Source organism: Sparus aurata, chromosome 23, assembly GCF_900880675.1.
Source record: "Sparus aurata chromosome 23, fSpaAur1.1, whole genome shotgun sequence".
NCBI lineage: Eukaryota > Metazoa > Chordata > Actinopteri > Spariformes > Sparidae > Sparus > Sparus aurata.
The window spans coordinates 9,647,240-9,668,804 of record NC_044209.1 but is presented as its reverse complement, the minus strand read 5'-3'; the positions used below and the strand labels follow the sequence as shown (position 1 = coordinate 9,668,804).

Sequence of the window (21,565 nt, the reverse complement as noted above, 5' to 3'; positions counted from 1 at the left end):
GACCAAAAAAAGGATATAAATAAAAGATAATCCTAAAAAATAATTTAAAGTTTGAAATACTTTGCATGGTTCCTTTTAAAAAAAGCTTTTTTTGTCTATGCATGCAGACGGAGAATAAATGTAAGCCTACAAGACGTTCACACGCATTTCAGAGAGGGGTGTGTTGGGCTTGCTTGATGACAAAAAAAGGAAAAACAGAGGGTTTAATATGGTGTCACTGTCAACACTCTTTAAGGCTTGTCACAGAATCGACTTGATTTTATTTATAAATTGTCAGACACAGAACAAAAAACACAAGTCCCAAGGATAACATGACAAGGGAAACACTTTTTCTCCTGCATGGTCCAGAGATGTTAGAAGACAGAGGAAACACTAAAGACGCACGAGACATTCAACATAATGACGCGATCTCGAAATCCAAAAACACATCGACATAATTTAAACTAGCTACATTATTCACTTAAGGCACTTTAAATGATCATATTATAGTTGTGTGCAGTATGGGACCATTGTTATCTGAGAACACAAGTATTGAGGCACATACCCATTAAAAATGTTGTTCATGTGATGTGGCTTCTGTACTCCCACAAGTTTCAAGAATGGGATTAAATAAATACTGAATCTTGTTACTTTGCATCACCTGTACCTGTTTTTGCTGTTTCAAGTTTGTGGGAAGTAAATTGGGCTTCCGTTCACAGATGGAATTTAAAGTTGATGATGAAGTTGATGACTGACAGGAGTGTTTCTGGCAGACCAGCAAACTCCCTCGGTGATCCCTGAGTGACCATATTGTCCTGTTGCAGCCATCAGCTTTACAACCAAGCTTCAGTGAAAGAAATTCATTTTTTTAGGTCCCTTTATTTTCAGAGCGTAGTGTTCCTCTTGTAACCTCAACACTTTTATCTGCATCTTTAGTTTCTCTCTCCTCAGCTGATCCAGGTCCATTGTGTCCAGATCACAGCTAGTGGAGGGCCGATAGGATGGAGCCTCCACCATGTTGAAGGACTGAGGAATGTTTGAGGCTTGTGTTGTTTGGGGAATCCTGTGGAAAGAAACAAAATCTCTGTATAGCTTTGCATGACTGCATCTTCATTTATCTTTATTTAGTAATATGACAATTGGACCTTACCTTGTGTCGAGCTGCATCGCTTGTAACTCCGCTGCATCATAACTACAGGTGGTGGCACGATATTTACACTCATCCATAACACTCTGGGATTTAGTGTGAGGACTGCCCTCTGTACAGTAAGAACACATATATTTCAGTTTAAATGTATTTTCGGTCTCGCAAAAACAAAACGTGATTACTTCTCTCATGGCTTCTGAACAACTTGCGCAAAATGTCAAATAAATACAAAATATTACAACAAATCCATGAAATCTTCGCACCAACAAAACCTGCGTCTGTCACAGTGACTAGCAGCACAGGCGAGGGCATGAGGTCGGCAGTGTGATTGCTGGTTGTTTCGATGTCCTCGGGTTCGGTTTTGATGTCGAGGGACGAGGTAGCTGGTGCATACAGAGGTGTGGGAGAATTTCCTGCTTCGGTTTTGATTTCTCTCAGTCCGCCTTGAATAATGATACAAATAAAAAAAAAAATGTTTATATCAGAGATTGTATCAGAGCCTTTATCTGTCAAATCATAGAACAACAACCTGAAATTCATTCAATTTTATCAGCACCCTGCTTTTAACTATGGATCAGGAATGTGAAAGGCAGCACACGATGAGAACTTGCTCTGCCATTAACAGGCTGATGAATGCATTTCAAGCTGCTGAGCAACTTTTGCAGTCATTTTAGAATGTTATCAAAGTAAATAATGTATAACTGGTGGTTGGTGAGAGAAGATCATAAATTTGGATAGCATCTCCATACTAATTACACTCACTAATCACTGATTTGTTCGGGTTTACATCAATAAACTTGATGTTACTCATCAGAGAAGATTTTTCTAATTGTGCAGCAAAGCTTTGCTTAAATTTAAAATCTGGATTTACTAATTTTAAACCAAGTTTTGGTAAAATCTGATTAGAACTAAACTCAGATTAATATTATCCTTGTTGGTACAACCCAGCCTAAGCATACTGTCAGGACTCTACATATAACTCCTTCTCTGCTTACCTTTTTCAAGAAAAACTTGGGAGGCTTCTGGATGTCCTTTCCTCTGGAGGTCCAGTGTTGGCTGCTCTAGAGCTTCATGGTGTGCTGAGGCTCGTAATAGAGCTGCTGGATGTCCAATTGTGGACCTCAGTTGTCCAAACAGAGCTGCAGGGAGGTCAACTGGGGCTGCTGGTGGTTGACTGAGGGCCGTCTGTGGTCCAAATGAGGCTGCTTGGGGATCGAGCAGGGACATTGCCGCCTGGAGATCTGCTGAGGCCAGTCGTGGTCCAGCTGGGAGTTCAACCCGGGCTGAGAAGGATTCGTCCAGCTGTCCTGCAGCACCTTGTGGGGTCCAGCCTCCATTGGAGAAGCACTGAATTATTTAGAGTAATAATACTTCAATCCCCATCAGAGCTCAGTTAGTTAATTAATTTATTTGTGTCTGTCACTAGTTCGCAAGGATTCAAATACAAGACAAGATATTTTAAAAAATAAACAACAGAACATTCTTACCTTTGACAACAATATCATAGACGTCCTTCATCCTTTGCAGAAATGTACTTGATGTCTCACTCAGCTCACAGCGGGGTGTCAATACCTCAGACTGCCAGGCATTTGTCTTTCTGACTGGCCTTGCCATAAGCAAAACAGCCCTGATTCCCAGGGCTTGCAGCTTTTCCAGCTGAAAAACAAGGACACACACGCACAAATGATAGTAAGATATTAATATAGACGCATATAAAGGAATATTTGGGAATTGAACTGCATGATGTCAACAAAGCAACTGCATACCAACATGTACGCTTCGTCCCGGATATGAGAGACGGTATGATACTTTTGATGGGAGTGGACCCAGCTGTCGCGCTTCTGATCAAACCTGTCCATTTTCCTTTTGAGCCTCAGCTTGCGTGGCTGCTCTGCCTTGCACGCCTTGCACGTCTTGCAGGCTACACCTAGCTGTGTGTGGCAGAACACGCACCTTTTGGTGGTTGACCCGTTGCTTGGCATTTCTAGCGGAGATGGAGTGAAAGAGAGAGACAAACAAACACAGAAAAAGATTAGAAGACGTAATTCTTACATTAAATCAAGCCGCGTTCAGTGAGAGGACGTGAAGCAATACTTACTTGAGCTGTTGGTTTTTTAATATAGGAGGTACTGATGGATGTTACACAGTTAACAGTGGTGGGTATCAACAGGAGCTGTTGGGTGGAAGGACAACAAAAACAACATTAAAACAACCCAGCAAGCCTTCCTGGATTCCTCATATCATTGAAGCTGAACCGTCACAAAATGAAGATAACAGAATTGTTCATTAAACAACCTCTTCTGCAGGTAATGTATTCAATCAACAGGTTAACTACATGAATGTTGGCAAAATAAAAGTAAGTAGATATTTGTGGTCAACTTATATGCACTATATCGAGTTGGGTTAATTGAAATTAATTAAATCAGTCATCAAGACAACAGGGTAATTCTCTCGTGACTGCAAACATGTGGCAAAGTTTGTGACTTCTTGCAGGAATGTGTATAGACAGCAGGAGTGGAGAGCAGGAGGTGCAGTGCACACAGGGGAGAACTCCACTGCCACTGTGCCGTCAACAACTCTCGCGAGAGAAAACGCGACAAAGGGCTTATCAACCTATCACCATTAATATGCTGTCATTACCGCCTGCTGTGATCAATTAATTAGCTAATTCATCACCAGTCCTCCACATCTGCACCTACAGTGCGTTGAAGTGATGGGACCCCGACACACGCACTCACCTGTCTGATGTGTTGTTGTTGTTGTTACATGGTTACAACACTGGTCTTTAACTTTAGCAACATTTAAGCTAGCGTTTTTTAAACCAGATGTGTAGCTAACAGAGCTAACTTGTTAACGTCACCCCTTCACTCTCACCTCTCTACCGACAAATGCAACGTAAATAACACAACATTCACAAGCAACCAATAGAACATCCCCAATAAAAGCCATGCATTTCCACCTTACCTGGGGGGAAAGGAGCTTGGATAAACTGTATACTTCTCTTTGGTCTGTGAAGAGTCGTTGCTACTGACAGAGATGCTCTGTAACGACTGAGCTGTCTGTACTGTGAAATGATCACCTCCTGCTGTTACTGTAGCTACCTTTATACAAAGAGGGGCAAAACGTGACACTAGCACAGTATCCTCTAGCGGATCGACGGCTCTATTACACGCTTTGACGTGATGCTGGGTTGGAGACACGGGAGCCAGGAGGAGAGAGGGAGCCTGTTGCAGGCGTTAAACTGAGGCAAAGTTTGAAAACAGCGGCTCTTAATCTGTGATGCAGGGTTCAGTCTCAGTCTGTGCTGCTGGAGTCATGAGCCCTGTGTGTCCTGTTACTTCTGTGCCACAGACAAGAGCCACGTTTCTCACAAGGAGCACAGATATGGCCGCAGTGTACATTATCTTCACTGTTTTTCTTTCTCCTAGGATGGTAAAGGGATGACCCACCCACCCCTGCCTCTGATTGGCTTACCCTCTCATTATTACCGCACTCTGAACCAATCAACCTAAGCCCAACCAGCCCAAACATCGAAGGCAGCGACTGCTAGCCAATCAGAGGCAGAGTAGGGCGGGTCATAACTACATCACCCTAAAAATAAAAAATAATGAACCCTGTCAGCTGAGGAGGCGCAGGGAGGCTGCGCGGCTGTCTGACAGAATTTTTTTTTTTTTTTTTTTACAACTTTATTGAAACTATAATACAGCAGGTTTACAACTCCTAGAGATGTATTTTATGTATTTACAAAAATGAATGCTGCATGATGTAAATGCTTTAGACAAAAACATTATGTCATTTACAAAACATTGATTCATAAATCAGACATGCTGAAATCCTCCTGAAACGTGTGGTGTAACATCAGAAAAACATTCGTCAATATAAAAAAATCAGGAGAAACATACAGAAAATTACTTTTTACATGACTTTTAAAAATGAATATAAATCCTATAATATTGTCAGCAATAAGTGCAGCAGGATTAGAGAGAAATGTAATTATCTTCATATTGTCATCAAAGTGCATCTGCCATCTTCATATACAGTCTCAGACTGGTCCCAAAAAAAAGGAATCCAACTGCTGCTTTCATCAATGTATCGACTAGTTTTACCTATGGATTGTCAGACATGGGAAAAACAGAAAATCCCTAGGAAAACATGTACAAGGAAAACATTGCTATCCAACATGGTCCCAAGATCTTAAAAGACAATGAAAAGACTGACATGCACGAGACATTCAACATAAAAACTAAACAACACAGTCCTGAAATCAAAAACACATCAACATAATTTAAAATAAAGTTAAAAAGGCAATGCTAGAGCAACAATGCCATTGCAAATTTCATTATAAATATGTTGCTTTTCCATAAAAATCTTTATAAGTTACCCAACATGACACCAGTGTAAATTAATTTTACAATTATTCACTCAAGGTACTTTAAATGGTCCTGATATTACATGTGTGTGGAGTGTTGGACCATTGTTATTTGAGAAGTATTCAGGCATATGCCCATTAATGATATTGTGCATATGATGTACGTAAGACCAGCAAACACCCCCTGTGATCCCTGAGTGAGCATATTGTCCTGTTGCAGCCATCAGCTTTACAATCTGGATCATTTTACTTTCTTATGTGCCTTTATTTTCAGATCGTAGTATTCTTCCTGTAACCTCAACACTTTTATCTGCATCTTTAGTTTCTCTCTCCTCAGCTGATCAAGGTCCATTGCTTCCAGATCACAGCTAGTGGAGGGCCGATAGGATGGAGCCTCCACCGTTTTGGAGGACTGAGTGATGTTTGAGGCTTGTGCTGTTGGGGGAATCCTGTGGAAAGAAAAATTCTTTGTGGCCTTGCATGCAAATGAGGCATCTTTATTCATAAAAGTAACATGACACTCAGACCTTACCTTGTGTCGAGCTGAATCACTTGTAAATCTCTGTTCTGATATTTACGCTCACCCAGCACCCTCTGGGATTTGGTGGCAGGGCCGACATCTATACAGTTAGCACAAATTTATATTTAAAAACATACTGTCATCTCTTCTCTAAGCACTTCTGTCAAGGTTTCTGAACAACTTACACACTGCCTCTATGCTTTCTTCCTTAACAACTCCATGTATGGCTGATGCCTTTGATGCTAACATGTCCAGCTGGCCTTCAGGTCTTGACATGTCAAGTTGCTTGTCATTAGCATTCTCATAGTCTTCAAAACCTTTAATCCATCGTCTCTGCATTTCAGGCCCACTCCCTCTTCTCTTTCTTGCTTTCTTTCTTTCTCCTTATTTTCTTAGTGCCCTGTTTCTTCTCCCTTCCCATGATCGTCTTTGCATGGGACCAAATGTCAAATAAATTCACAAAAAATGTAAATTATTCAATCAAGTCCTTGAAATCTTAAACAATATTGCCACAAAAGGAACTGTTGAAACGGGCAACCCTTTTTACATAGAGATCATGCAATTACACTACGACAAAGACCCTTCATTACACTAGCCTGTTTTTTTTTACGCTGAACTAAACAATGGCAATGGATTTTGGATAGCATGCCACCGTTATGGAAACAAAAAGTGGCATGATGTATGACACAACAGAAACAACGTGCACTGCTTTCTAAACATTAGTATAACATGGTAATAACAATCATTTACCGCATCTAGCACAGTGCAAGCTGCAGCAAGGGACAGCAAATCTACCTGTTGTGTGTCACATGCATAACGTGTTATGATAACAAAAAAGAAAAACAGAGAAATATTTGATGCTCACCTTTCATGTCGCCAAGAAGTCCTGTGTCTGTTGCAGAGCAACTGAGGATGGCAGTGCGACTGTTGGTTGACTTGGCGTTCTCAGTTTCTCGTTTAATGGCCGGGGACGAGGTAGCTGCTGCAGACAGAGGTGATGGAGAGTTTCTTGTCTGAGTTTGGCTGTCTCTGTGTTCATCTTCTGTTCTTTCATTACATTGGGTGAACTCCTCTCCATTTTCTCCCTCAACACCTTCAGCTTCGGGTTGGTCAGACATCTTTGAAGGATCAGCATCTGTGGCTGCTGTTTCATCTATCCCTGAACCATTAAGCTGCCCGTCCTCTTCATTTTGCACATCCTCATCCAATGGCTGACACCAACTCTCTGCTCACCCATAAAACCAAGGATACAGAAGTGAAACACTTTAATCACAAGGTAAAATAATGTTGTAGAATTAGCATTTCTTAATGCATATTATTACTTATTTCTTTGGGAAATGATTTAATTACAACTCTCATACACTAATAACTAATTTTTCTTTTAGTAGGACAATAATTACCATCAATTTACAAACCTGCCAGTGAAGGCTCCTTGTGGTTGGACTGACAATCATTCATCGCCTGAAACTAAAGTAGACAACATGTTATGTCTCACAAAGATGGTGGACTCTTTGTTGTACTTTATTCTTCTTTTTTTCAAAAAGTCCATGAATTTATCAGTTTTTATTCTGATAAATCTGGGCTAAGAGTCCCAGAGGCCATAGCTAATTATGGTCACCTGATTTAGGCTATGATGTCTGGAGGTCGGCAAGTATTGATCAAGTATTAATCGTGACAATTGACTTGGCTTTTCATCTATACATTCTTTGGCTGTTCATCTTTTTCAATCAAAATTCCTGGAGTCAAGGAATGATGACCCCAACCACTGTGGTGGATAACGTCACAGAAGGCCCACTCATGAAATGCTATGTGTTAGTTTGCTACGTTTGCTAATTAGCACTAAATTGTATTTGCGATCCATCCAATAGTTTGTTGAGTCCTCTTACCATTAAAAGAACTGTAAAATCTTTTGTAATTTTCACACACGGATTGCACAGTACCAACGCAAAAAGGCCCCATGACACCAGCTTTGTTTTATTACGCTGAAGGAAACAATGGTGGCATAATGCCAACACACTGTGTGATTTTGGATAGCATACCACCATTCTGGAAAAACAAAACATGCATTACATTGTAGCACAACAGCAGCAACATCTAAAGCGTGGTTTTACATACGTGTCGAACAGCACTTTCTAAACAATAGCATAACATGGCATTCATAATCATTAATTGTCCTCAGCGCAGTGCTAGCTGCAGCTATAGGGACAGTAAATCTTCCGGCTATGGAGGTTGGCAATTATTCATCGACCATACTTACTTGTCAATGACCCTGATTATTGACTTTACTTTTCCTCTATAAATTCTTTAAAGTTGTGAATTTGGATGCTCAACTTTTTCGAATAACATTCCTGAGGAGTGAGGAATGATGAACCCGACCCCAAGTAAGGTCACAGAAGCATGCTACATTTGCTAATTAGCACCAAATGCTCATTGCAATCCATCCAATAGTTACTGATGCTCTTACTGCTACAGGTAAGAGGACATTTCACACAAAACCACCAATGTAAACTGAATGACTACAGTGGAATGGTGGAGTGACCAACAAACCAGTGTCAGACCAATACTGCCGTCCCTTGAATATTACAGAGGAACACACACACACACACACACACACACACACAGAAATGACGCCACAGTTTCTCCACGTCTTACCTCTGTAAGCTTTTTGATGACAACTTTTACGTCCATCTGCAATGCACTCTTCTCAGGCATCGAAAAGATACCTTTAGGCTCCCTTTCTGCAAGAAGAATGATATTCAAAGAAATGCATAGTAGCCTCACATGCTGACATTCATTTCAGTGATGGTATTTCTAAAGATGATGATCAAGTAATCTTACCCTCAGAAACACTGCTGTCACTAGCACCACCAGAAGGCACATCCTCGTCTTCCATTTCTCCCTCTTCCATTTCATCCTCCTCTTTACTCGTGTCAGAATCTGAGTCTACAACCTCTCCGCCATTTTCAGCCTCGACCCATTCCTCCTTTGCCTCCAGTACCAAGTCTTCACTGCTTGGTAGCCAGTCTTCATCTTTAACAGCCTCTTCATCAGATTCTTCTGCAGTCTGTATATCTGAGTCTTTGACATGGATAAAATAATAAAATTGTACATTTTAAGTAATGATTAATGGAGTAATTCAAAGCTCAAAAACTATAGAGGGCAGTCACACACATATACTGCTGCTAAGTATACTCTATCCTGCAACTATCTTTGACTGTAGCAACTAGCTGCCATTAGCAAGTAGCACAGTTAGCAGTGATGCTAAGTGGCCCTATTAGCTGATGGAAGTCTCTGACTTGCAATATGACTTTGGCGATGAGAAGACATGCCAAACTGGGCCAGTAAGGCAGCGGGAAAAACAGTGCATAGAGCCAAAATATTTTCATACCTTACTCTGTGAATTAAGGATTTTTTCCTACGAAACATAAGACTGGGTTGGTGAGTTGTATTCTGTTTATGTCAAGTTTGAATGAAGTTAATGATGACTTAACAAGGCAGTCAGACTAATCTTAGCTTTACAGCTTTGATTAGCTTAAGTGCTAAAGCTAGAGAGAAACTTGAATTCATACAGCGGACAGTTGTATTATTTGAAAATAGGTGTTAAAATACATCCTTTCTTGACATTTTGTGAATTCAATTTAATTATTTATTAGACTAAGAAGCAAACCTCTAGTGTCGCCATGTGGTATTACTACAAAGTACAGGCCGGGACTAGCTGATTAGCATGCTAACTTAAGTTCACATCTCATATTCACACTCTGTTGATATTGTTAGTTGATTTTTTTTAAATGATTAAAACAAAGATTTTGGCCCAATCTTACAAATTGCAGCTTTACCAAATGAATAATATCAACTTTGGATGCACTCTGCTTTACTTTGTTCCCACACAGTGCTGTATTAATGAGTCCTGCAACCCAGAAATCAGTTAGCATTTCTGCACATATGGTTCTTTCGTCTCAAAGTCAATGTGTTTACAAATATGTTTTTTTGGTTTAATGCCTGAAATAAAATCTGTGGTTAACACAGGCTTAAGACATTTACAAGTTTTTTTCTACGACATAAAATAAGTACAACCTTATCTAGTGATATAGGTGTATAGTTTTTTGTTATGACGCTTAGCTCTGGTGATGTTTAAGCCACACATCTGCGATGCATCCAGAACTCAATTCAAACGTTTTTCGATGAAACCAGGGGCGATGCTAACTTAGCCTAAAACTATACGCCATCCCTACACCACTCTGTTCTGGTTTAACTTGGAGTTACAGTAAAGCACAGACAAACCTTCAGAGGAGCTGTCCAAAGAGGTGATTCGATTAGATGATGGGATTTTCTTTTGCTGAAAGACATACAAGACTCATCATCACTATCAAAGGCGCATTGTTTTTACAAAAGCAAGAAACACATAATATTCAGCCGCTCAGCTACCTTTTCAGGCTCAGACGAGCGTCTGCTTTTATATCCCTGGGTGGTTAAGTCGCCTTTCTGTGATTATAGTGACAAGTTAGTGAAGCAGTTCATTTACTGTCTTTTCTGGTCGCATTGAATGAAAAGCACACTCTGCACGAAGGACAACACAATCTTACCTCAAACAAACTCTGCAGAGGCTCATTTTTATGCAAAATAGTTTGTTTCCATTTTCTAGAAGAGCCTCTCCCTCCAAAGTCCTCGAAGGCAGGGGGAGAATACCAGCGGCCGTCGCATTTAATACACTCCTCACCTAGACAGAGCATCCCCACACAGCAACACAGGGTAGAAACAAAACTGACAAAGGATGAAGGAATAAGTTAATAAGAAAAAACATAAACAGACCAAGTGTTAGTTTCAGCTTACCTCTTTTCAGCTTTTCTTTATCCAGGACGCCTTTTTTGTTTCCACAGGTTACAGTCAAGAATCCTACAGATTTTGCACACGCAGGAAATGCACACAGAGTGGCATATTCATTACCGGTAGAAAACATATTCATAAAAGTGGCTGCTCAATATATCACATGGCTCTTAAAAACTCACTGTTTTCTTGTGTAGTCTTGATGTGGGCGTCCTGGGCGGATGGGCCCGGCTGCTCACTGTCTTCCTCCTCCTCATCGTCTTCTTCTTCCTCGTCCTCATCCTCCTCCTCAACGTCGCCGTCACCATCACCATCCTCATTATACTGGACTCTTCTCTTTTTCCTTAGGCTTATTCTCCTGTGCTCTTCTTCGTCATCACTCGCAGGCCCCGACCGAGATCTTTTCTTCTCCATTCAGTCCTCTTTTGTAAAAAAAAACAACAAAACAAAAGCAAACAGTTGAATTATTAGACTGCGGGTGCTACTTTAAATCAAGTTCATTTTTATAACTTTATTCTATGCAATGCTGGCGCTGCAAGTTGGAAAGTGCAACTTAGGAAAAATGAAACGAAACACAAGAAAATTGAGATAACGTCACACGCACAGCATTTATTGTTTTAAGAGGCAGCTGGATTATGTGATCTTAATAATCCATTTTGCCAGGCTCCAAGCTATGCACCACTGGCTGGACCGATCGGCATCTAGTGAGGAACTACTAGCAGCTACAGGTGTGTAGCTCCCACTCAATTAATTGCTGAATATTGTTGAATCATTTTAACAATGTCTTTTTATGTATTTGCTTATTTGTGAGCAATAATATTATACAAACGACAGTTTTATAAATGGATGAATAAAAAGTAAGTCATGACATAAAACTATTTCATTGTGGAGTGCAGAGGATGAATTGGGCAGTCAGACAGCCTGAGGAAAGAAATCTTCAGACTGCTCATAAATACAGCTGTCTCTTAACTGTATGATGTAATAATTCTAAGCTCATAAACTACTGTATTTGACATTTTAATTTTTTACATATATGATTTTAATTGTGGTACAGGCAGATCCCTGTGGTTCATGTCTAAATGGCAAGAAACTTGAACTTCTTACTACAGAAATCTGTCTGATATCACTCACTTCGTTTTCAAAGGTGTGGATCCAAGCCAAGCAAACACAGTTCCGCAAACACGGAGCATTATGTAATCATATCTGTTTATTATCCCCATACAGGCCTACAGTTATTTCACAGAACTGCATGAAGCCATCATAACAACATCGTATTTTGTTCAAATGTCACCTTAATAATCATAGCGGTAGTCACAAAGCAGCGTCTTACCTCTCTGTCCCTCAACAGACGAAATGAAACTGAAAGTTAGAGAGGGAGACATCTCCACACCCGCCAAAACCATTGAGTCACCACAGTGAGCTTCAGCCGACTGCAGCTGAACACCAGAGGGCTGTGAGGAGCCACACAATGCATGACAATTCTTTCTTTTTTTCTTTCTTTCACATTCCATTTTACAGTCACTAAAAAAACCAACCATAAAATATACAGAATATATGCTGAAGCAAGTCAGGATTAGGACCACTTTGTCACTATTCTGATTTTGTTGTTGTTTATTTTTCATCTCAGAATTCAGAGTAAGTAAAAGTAAAGTAAACAACATTTAAAAAAAAAAAGTTTGCAGCGGCCTCAAATCCTCAGGGCAAAATCCACAGTCCTTGTTTTGTGAAAAAGATGCACTAGAGTTCAGCATCAGAAGTTGTTGTTAGACAAATCAATAGCTTATACCTGCAATAAGCTGAAAATGCCTGATTTATTAGTCAACATTTTAAAGGTGTAATATGTGAGAATTGTCCAGCTGTCAAATTCATGCTCAAAACAAATGGGGGGCAGCGTATCACCAGAGTAACAGCTTACTGCTGCTAACTGTAGCTGCCCTTGACTAATTAGCTCAGTTAGCTGTGCAGGTAGTTTAAAACATTTGAAATGTTGTGAAATCTGAGCTTTTTCAATTCCACTGCAGCTGACTGGATTGAACTCCCTGTGATGGTCTGACTGACAGGATGACCAGTGCCCTGATGTCTTGGATCACAGAGGATGGATCATCCTCGCTGTATGCTGTTTGAGAATCATTAAGGTCATTCTTCGTGACTTGGTTTGAAAAAGAATACTACACTTAATTCACTGAACTATTTCCATGTTGGTAATAATTACTCATTTGATATAATGCATGATCTTCTTGAGGGTGTAGCTCAGGATGAGATTAAATTCCTTTCTTGGATATCATAACACTTTATGTCAGAACAGGACTTGCTTTCCAGGATTTATGGTTTTGATTATGGAATTTTAGAATGAAAAAAAAAACAACATCCCACAGAGATTATTTTGGAGAGTGCCGACAATGGCGTTGGTTTGAATTCTATTCAGACACTGTGTCTTGTGAAAAACATCCCACTGTTGTTTGGTGATATTATTCCAGCAGAAAACAAAAACTGTCATTTGTTACTGTTGTTACTTCAAATAATGAACATTTTTTTCAACTTCTGTCACTCTGGGTATGACAATACATTTACATCATTTCACTGTTGACCATCACAAACTATTTAAGCACTTGTATCCACACCAAAACTTGCTACCTTAGCATCCATTACCCATCTTCTATAAGGAAAATTAGAACATCTTTACAAAGGTCAGAAACTATTTTGTTGAAACTTTATTTTAACAAAATGAGCGCAGCAGCAACTGGGCCATCAGGATACAAACAGAATTCATTCCTTTAAACAAAAGGGGATCTAAAAGGTTGTTTGCAATATTTTCTCATGCAGGTGTCTTTCACTCACACAGTTGTAATTACAGGTAGCTGACTTAGCAGCTCTCAGAGTTGGAGCGTATTCGTAGCCACTGTTTCCACGGTGGCTTTTGTAGGATGAAACAGAATAGAGGCTGCCATTGTCTGCATTTTTTTGGACAATTTTTTTAATCATTCTGAGGGTTTTCTCTGAGGAGACATTTGGGGGATGCAGAGAATTGCTTTCATGAGGACTGCCAGTTGGCCCAACCCCTCGTCTTTCTCTCACATGGCCCAGAATTGGTCCACTCTCTCTTCCTCTGGCATCTCCTGCCTGTCAGCGATCTGGTAGCTGCTTCTCTCAGCCTGTCTGCGTCACGGAAACATCTTAGACTGCTTTGTTTATAAACACATTTTTACTTTTTTCAAACCATCACTGTCACTGGCACGGTGGAGGACTGTGAGATAACAGCCTGATATAATCAAAATAAAATTATCGGAGAATAGAATAGAAAGGCTTTATTGTCATTGAACAGAATTGTGAAAATTAGGAGCACTATTCATAGTTTTCAGTCACATGACCCGCGCTGACCTAGAGGGCAAAACAATAGATCTAGACGGCTGCTCACACCAGACTTTCCATAAAGACACGGCAAAAGCTGGTACATTTCCCTTTGCAGTTATCTAAATCAACTGACAACCGTAGAAAAGGAACAATATGAACATAAATTGCATGTGTTGGGCACTTGCGATCTATATACAGCACCCTCTGCGGTATTTCAGCTGTAAAAAGCAGCAGAGCTCGTTCATGTGAAGAATCCCTCACCCTATACTACTGCCAGAATGAAAGCTTTTAATAGTACAGTCAGTTATTTGTATTTTACATCTAGACTGGTAGATAATGCCACCGTTTGGGAGGTGAAGAACAAGAAGTTCTTCATTGTAAAAGCAAAGGTCAATACTGATTAAGTAACACTAGATATTGATTCAGCACTTGTTTCCTAAGCTGACGGATGGCAAGGGGGCTTTCCCCTGTGAGTGTGATGTCACAGGAAAACTATGAATTTTCCTTATTTCTTTCTTTCTTTCTTTCCGTTTTATGCATTCCATTTACATTGACCATAAAGTCTACATCATTATACAGAGAAATTCCTAGAGTAAACCATTTTTTAAAAAAATTATTTCTAGACTTATTTATGATTAAACATCATTAAATACCACTTGAAACACAGTATACCTTATTAACAAGTTTAACAGTTACATTGGAGTTGATTAAGTCTGAGAAAACAACAACGCTGTAAATTCTGAATCACTGTTTTCCGTTGTTGGATCAATTCATTTCAAAAACATGTTTTCTAAACAATTTATCTGAAACCCATTTCATTAATTGACCATCCAATGAAGACTTGAGTAATAGATGAATAATTACTAACGATGCTTCAGTATCTCAATACACACCTATTCATTTTTCTTATTTTTCTCATGAGGCCTAGGTATTTTTTCTGAAATAGATGTTAACTCCTCAGAGAAAATCCAAAGCAAAGAAAAGACGATCACCACTATAGGCCACAAACTTTGAAGCCCTACTGCCAGACATATCCCCACAATCAGCAGGATGTATCCCAAAATTTTCCAAATCTTGGAGTTCCTCTTGGTCTCCTTCTCTGCAGCCAGTCTCGCTTCAGTCTCTATTTTCCTCACCACAGCTTTCCTCTGCTTCTCCAGCTCTTCCCCCTTGTAATGCTCCTCCAGCCCTTTCTCCTTGCGGCTGATCTCATTAGCTCTCTCTGTCAGGATGCTGATCTGTCTCTCTCTAATCTTCTTCTCCTCTTTGGGATACAGATCTGCGCCATAACAACGCCCTCCGTTCAGGGCCATCATGGTCTGGATTTTTGCTATGAAGCTGGTCACCTGGTCCTGGTCTTGCGAGTTCTTGTTGTTGAAGACGTGGAAGCCGCCGCCACACTTGCGTATGAAGTTGCGGAGGTTGTCGTCACTCTCAGTGATGACGTCATTTATCGTACTTTCATTCAGAAGATCACCGTGGGTGAACAGCACGATGGTGTAGTGCCACACTCTTGGTCCAAACATCGTTTCAATCAGTGCGTTGGTATCTTGATCTTCCTGAGTCATCCGTGCTATAGGAACCACAAGCACAAAGGCGTGAGGTCCGTCTTCCTGCAGTGTGACACTCTTCAGAACCTCTTGCACATTTAGGTTGTTGTTGCGGTCTTTCTCAAAAAAGCCGGGTGTGTCGATCACAGCGACGGGCACGTCCTTAAAATTCTTCCCCGCATCAATGGGCACAGCCCTAACAGTCTCGTCCTCCCTTTCACAGAACCGAGTGACTCGCCCCAGCTTCATGTCGGATTTGAACACATGTCGCCCGAGGATGGTGTTCCCGCTCGAGCTCTTGCCTGCTCCGCACTTCCCAAGAAGCATGATCCTCAAGGGCTCTGTGAACGTGACAAGGAGGAAACATTTTACTACACAACAGTTTTGTTCCTTAAATGCTGAAACTTGACCACAATCGTTCTAGTTTCTCATATTTGCTTCGAAGTTCTACATTTGATGGTTACTTCACAGCACAACCGTTTTGAGACCGATACATTTGAAAGTACAGTTATGACCACGATACTGCACTGAACGTTTTACTGTGTGAACTTGTCAGAACTCTCTGTGGACAAAGTGCGTAACTGTGACACCATTTCTAATCCCATGTTTGGCATTTCTGTTTGTCAATTTCTAACTTAACACTCTTTGTATATCCCGACAGGCTGATATTAGCTTTATATGTCATCCAAAGTTGTGGCCATAATTTGTGCAAGTTATCACAGGGACCATAAAGTCAATAGCTGAGCCAAAAGGTTATGAGCGAAGTGGGCTAGGTTATCTCTCTTTGTTATGACGTATAGGACCCTCACCATTATGCTTTTAGAACGAACAGATCTAAAGACGATGCCATATCTACTGCCCTTCACTCAGTGTTCATGAATCTGGATTGGAAAACTTAACACTATGGCTTTGAGTACAACACTCTGCACCTTGATACTAAAATTCCTCACAAGCAGACTCCAGAGAGTTCCATTAGCAGTCACACTTCCTCTACATTAATGCCCAGCACACGAACTAAAAACATAATTTCATTTTTAAATTTTACAATTATAAAAAGCCGCTGACAGACGAAGGGGCTAGCTGATTAGCATGCAAACTTCAGTGGACGTCTTTGCAACACAACACAAAGGCTATAGGTAGCCTATTTGACATAACCTCAAAACCTTCCTCAACATTGTAAGTCTTAGTTAAAGGTCATATTGAAAACATTTCTGTAGACAAATCATTTATATATCCAAATATAGTATAGATGTATCTCTTTCACTTAAAAACATTATTATGATGTGACTTAAGTTAAATATTTTGCCGGATCCAAAAGGATGGTTTTGGTTATCTCTGTGTAAGAATTCTGACAGCTGGTTCCAGTTAAACTAACTAGGTTTGACAGCCAATAGTATAACACCATTGGTATTAGGTGGTGCCTGTGTTCTGTCAGCATCAGGAGTCCGGTAGCTGCCAGTTGGTGGAAAAAAACACAGCTAAAGAGTTCTACGGTCTGCGCCCAACATATTGTCCTGCCCTAGCCAGCTGACATTAGGGCTGGGCGATATGGACTAATAGTCATATCCCGATATATTTAGGCTGAATATCGATATACGATATATATCCCGATATTTTTATGCAAAGTGAGAGCAAATGTTCAGTAAAAATCTAAGCCAAATATGACATGTGGGTGGGAATTTCGTTAAGTCCATTTGGGCTTCACTTTTTTTTTGTCAGGGGCACCAAGGCCACATGACAGGGCACAAAGACCACTGAGTAAAATGTGTTGATTTACTTTCAGACTGATACCATAACATCCCAATTTATAAAAAGACATGGATTATGTATTAAAACATTTTTTAAATACCAATATCAAGTTAATGTTACATTACAAAACAGTTTTTGTTAAGTAGGGTTAGGGTGAGGTGAGTTTTGTGACACTACACTGAATATTAGTGTTACTGAATATTTCTCCCAAATAGAAATTCCCCAAAATTATGGCAAAGCACATTTTTTCAAAACAAAAAAATTATAGAATAACCAGCAGGAGACCACTGATGTGTGGAGTGATTTTGGCGACACTACACTCTGAATAATAGTGAAGTTATTGAATATTTTTTGTAGTTTCTCTTTTCAGTGTTGCACTTTGTAGACGGTCCCTGCGCCCTCGTCTCACAGCTGGCTGACCATACAGACCAGAGTTAATGTCCAGACGCTCCTTTAGATGAAAATACGGTTGTAGCTCGTTGTCTTCCTCACTACGGTAGTAAAGAGCCGTCAGTTGTGTTTTAACAAGGTTTCACTTATGAGTTATTGAAATATATTTCCAACTTTACCGGACTAAATCCTACCACATAAGTCAGTTACGTATCATGTCAAAACCGGCTGCGCTCGCTCGCTGTGCTGTAAGTTTCGTTCTTCTGTTTTGAGACGCTGCTGCTGTGTGAGAGGCTTTCACGTGAGATCATCGTGATGATGAGACTCCACCTGCGCTAACCGCAAGAACTCACTGAAGTTACTGTGAGTGACTACTGTGCATTCAGGTGGCTGTAATTCAAGACAAGCTCGCTACGCTGACCGGTGGCCGTGCGATGATTTTTTTTCACGTGGCATCAAGGCCAAAGTGCGGGGCAACAGCGGCCACCGAAGTGTTTGTTGAAGAGTACCGGAGTGTCTGTTCCAGCCCCTCTCCTCTCTGTGCATGAAGGAGCAAGGATCACAGCGTAAATTTGAACTATATCGATGTATGCGATATGGTCTAATTCCATATCACATTTAAAAAATATATCGATATAAGTTTTATATCGATATATCGCCCAGCCCTAGCTGACATTAGCAACATTAATGTAAGCTAGTTTTAGCAACCATCAGCTAGCCAGCGTTATTAATGTTTACATTAGCTAGTTGTAGCAATGTTGACTGCAATGTTTCTGTTGTGAATGCAATGTAAGGGCTGATGGAATGCCACACTTTGGGGCTGAATCAATAACACCTTTCTAACGTAACTTTCTAACATATATTCTACAGTTTGCACTTAGACTATTAACATCATATTAGCCTACTTTATAACTTCTGACGTAATTATTAGCTACCGTAGTTGTGTTGACATAATTGAGTCGCTTAGCCTCTTAGCTTAGCAGCAAAGTACCATCATTTACGGAGATAGACTCTTCCTGTAACATTTGCTTTTTTAGTAATTTCATGATACGTGCACCTTTAATAAAATCTTAATATGAATTGATGGTAAACTGTTAATTTAACAGATCTGTGATTGTGTATTTGTGCATGTTGATGTGCCGTTCCGTTCTGTTGATATGGCTTTCAGATACACAGCTGAAAAGGTTCGATGCGGAATAATAGATGGGGCTATTGGACTATAATGACATCATCACAGCTCATTAAGGAGCAAGTTAGATCACACATCAGAGACCAACTGGAAGGCCGGCCTTAACTATCAACCCAAGTCATCCACATGGGCCATATACGAGAACTACTACCACGCCCGCCGATAGGGGGGGACAAACGGGTCTGCTGTCCCAGGCCCAGGGTATGGGGGGGCCCAGAACTGGGCCCTCAATAAATTATGGAATAATTAAAAAAATAAACAGGCCAGCTCTAATGTTAACGTCCAATAGCTTGTATAAAAGCCCGACACAACACGTTATCTTTGACAGAAACAGTTGCGTTTGGTAGCTCCGTCAGAGAGGATGAGACAGAGAGGAGAGAGCTCCAGCTGCAGTCAGGTGACAGAGAGAGTGATGCGGGAGGGAAGGAGTCAGGTTGCCGGTGAGAGAGACAGAGTTTCCACGGAGTCTTAAAAAGTCTTACATTTGACAGTCTCAATTTTAGGCCTTAAATACGTCCATATTTTGCATATAGGTCTTAAATTACATTTAATTTGGTCTTAAATATGTACGTTCATTTGCCGCTTCCGACATCGTGTATTATGTTTGGAGGAAACCGAGATTCACAGTCAGCTCCGTGTGTTCTTCTGTCTTAAGTATCAGGAACCTAAGTGGCATTTTGCCAACAGCGCGGTCGGAATTTATCGGCGTACACTTCGCCATTTCCGGAAAGATTTAGACAGCATAATCTGCCAGACGACCCTCAGATTGGGCACACTCGGTGTGAAAGCGCAGGTGTCACACAAAATCAGAAAAACACCAGTTAGCTTCTAAAAGTCTCCAGTGAAGTCACGTAATCACACACTTCTGTACGCCTTTGTCACCAGTTCCCGGTCCAAGTTCATCCAGTTCTGCTCGACCTGATTTTGAACACTGTGTGCGTGTGTGTGCGCGCGTGGAGGGTTATTATAGTTAACTAAAATTAAATTCCTAGATAAAAACTAAACTAAAACTACTTAAATCACTTGTAAACAAATTAAAACTAAACTGAAAAACTAAATTAAAATAAAAACAAATGAAGATGTTCAAACTATAATAACCCTGACACACACACACACACACACACACACACACAAACACTCACTCCATTCCTCATTGTTTGAGCTGCTTTGTGAATGGCAATAACTGTAGTTATTTTTTAAAGTAATTCTGGGACAGCATTTTTCTGTACTTTTTCATACTTCGTGTAGGTTTTAAATCTAGTTCAGAATGGATCAGAGACTGATCACACATTTAATTTCAGCCAGAGCAGAGGATAGGAAGAGCAGAGGATAGGAAGAGCAAGGGAAAAGGAGAGATTTGGGCGCGGGGGCCCATCTAATATTATCTTGTCCTGGGCCCAGGCAAGACTGTCAGCTGGCCTGACTACTACTATGGCTGTCTTCTGTTGTCACTCTTTGTCTTTTAAAATATGTGTTGTTGTTTTTCTAACGAATTACACTTCCAATCTTTGTGTGGAATTCAAACAGACCTATCGGGACAACTCTGACCCATTTACAGAGGGGAGTGTAACAATGACCTACATGTTTATCTGTTTATCTGTGTTTATCTGTGTTCTTAGCTGTTTCTATACTCTAAGAAGCGAGGAAGAGTAATGTCAGCGAAGAGTAAATAAAATGTTGCTGCAGTATGACTGAAACAAAAATAGGACGTGACAGCAGCTGGTGAGCAGGGAAGAGTAGGCCTCATGCCTTTCATTAGTTTGCCATCAGAGTTGTCTTATAGGGCGAGTCATGTAAAAACGCCGCAGCTAAACACTCAGCTACGCCACATCTGTTTCCTGTGCCTGCAGCTGCTCAACATGTGCTTACAAAGTGAGGCATGTGATTTAAAAACTCCAGTGATGAGTAACACAGTTGTTAGTAGTCACGTAAAACTAAAGTACAGTCCTTTGAAACACAGTTCAGTTGATTTGAAATCTTTAAGCATTTGTCTCTTTTATCGCAGCCAAACACAGAAAAACTAAAAGTTCGAAGCATTACGAGGTCACCTTCATACTCACTTTTCTCTGGATCCTGCTCCTCTGCTCCAGCATCGCCACCAGGCGCTTTGTTGTCACCCTGGCTGTCAACTACCATATTTTTGTAAAAATGTTTAAAGAGTTCAAAGAAGTTTCTCAGAAACAGGTCAAGTCTGACTGCTCTTAAGAAAGTGTGTTTGCTGTTCAGCTCTTCCCGGTCCTGCTGTAGAATGAAAGTGAAAGCATGCACAAGAATTGTTATGTGGGCAGGACGGTTGCTCAACAGATCAAAGTCTCGTCAGTGAAGAGGTGTAAAGGTTCAGGCCCATTGTCCTTCCAGGGAATGATTGTTGACACTAAAGCACAGTGTAACTTAACTGGTTGGGTTGTTAAATGGTGGAAACCAAATCAAAGTCACATGTTATACTGTGTGCTGTGTCTCACTGCAGTGAATTAATTTAAATCTGACAACCTTTAAA

The 21,565-nt window shown here is 40.5% G+C and overlaps 3 protein-coding genes across 3 annotated transcripts; all 3 read right to left on the bottom strand.

The window, feature by feature from the left end:
- Positions 1-229: 229 nt before the first annotated feature.
- Positions 230-4,570, bottom strand: LOC115574886 (uncharacterized). Its single transcript, XM_030406511.1, has 8 exons — positions 4,091-4,570; positions 3,225-3,299; positions 2,893-3,110; positions 2,614-2,782; positions 2,122-2,457; positions 1,390-1,569; positions 1,130-1,238; positions 230-1,042 (listed from the first exon to the last, which is right to left on the bottom strand). The coding sequence occupies exons 3-8, from the start codon at positions 3,106-3,108 to the stop codon at positions 826-828; spliced, it is 1,227 nt and encodes a 408-aa protein (XP_030262371.1). The 5' UTR covers positions 3,109-3,110; positions 3,225-3,299; positions 4,091-4,570; the 3' UTR covers positions 230-825.
- Positions 4,571-4,813: 243 nt separating this feature from the next.
- Positions 4,814-11,257, bottom strand: LOC115575050 (uncharacterized protein DDB_G0286299-like). Its single transcript, XM_030406823.1, has 11 exons — positions 11,022-11,257; positions 10,846-10,908; positions 10,599-10,732; positions 10,441-10,497; positions 10,297-10,351; positions 8,854-9,093; positions 8,668-8,753; positions 7,431-7,482; positions 6,881-7,240; positions 6,028-6,115; positions 4,814-5,944 (listed from the first exon to the last, which is right to left on the bottom strand). The coding sequence occupies exons 1-11, from the start codon at positions 11,251-11,253 to the stop codon at positions 5,737-5,739; spliced, it is 1,575 nt and encodes a 524-aa protein (XP_030262683.1). The 5' UTR covers positions 11,254-11,257; the 3' UTR covers positions 4,814-5,736.
- A 776-nt stretch (positions 11,258-12,033) lies between these two features.
- On the bottom strand, positions 12,034-21,429 carry LOC115575622 (GTPase IMAP family member 7-like). Its single transcript, XM_030407827.1, has 2 exons — positions 21,129-21,429; positions 12,034-16,081 (listed from the first exon to the last, which is right to left on the bottom strand). The coding sequence occupies exons 1-2, from the start codon at positions 21,202-21,204 to the stop codon at positions 15,084-15,086; spliced, it is 1,074 nt and encodes a 357-aa protein (XP_030263687.1). The 5' UTR covers positions 21,205-21,429; the 3' UTR covers positions 12,034-15,083.
- Between the last annotated feature and the right edge of the window lie 136 nt (positions 21,430-21,565).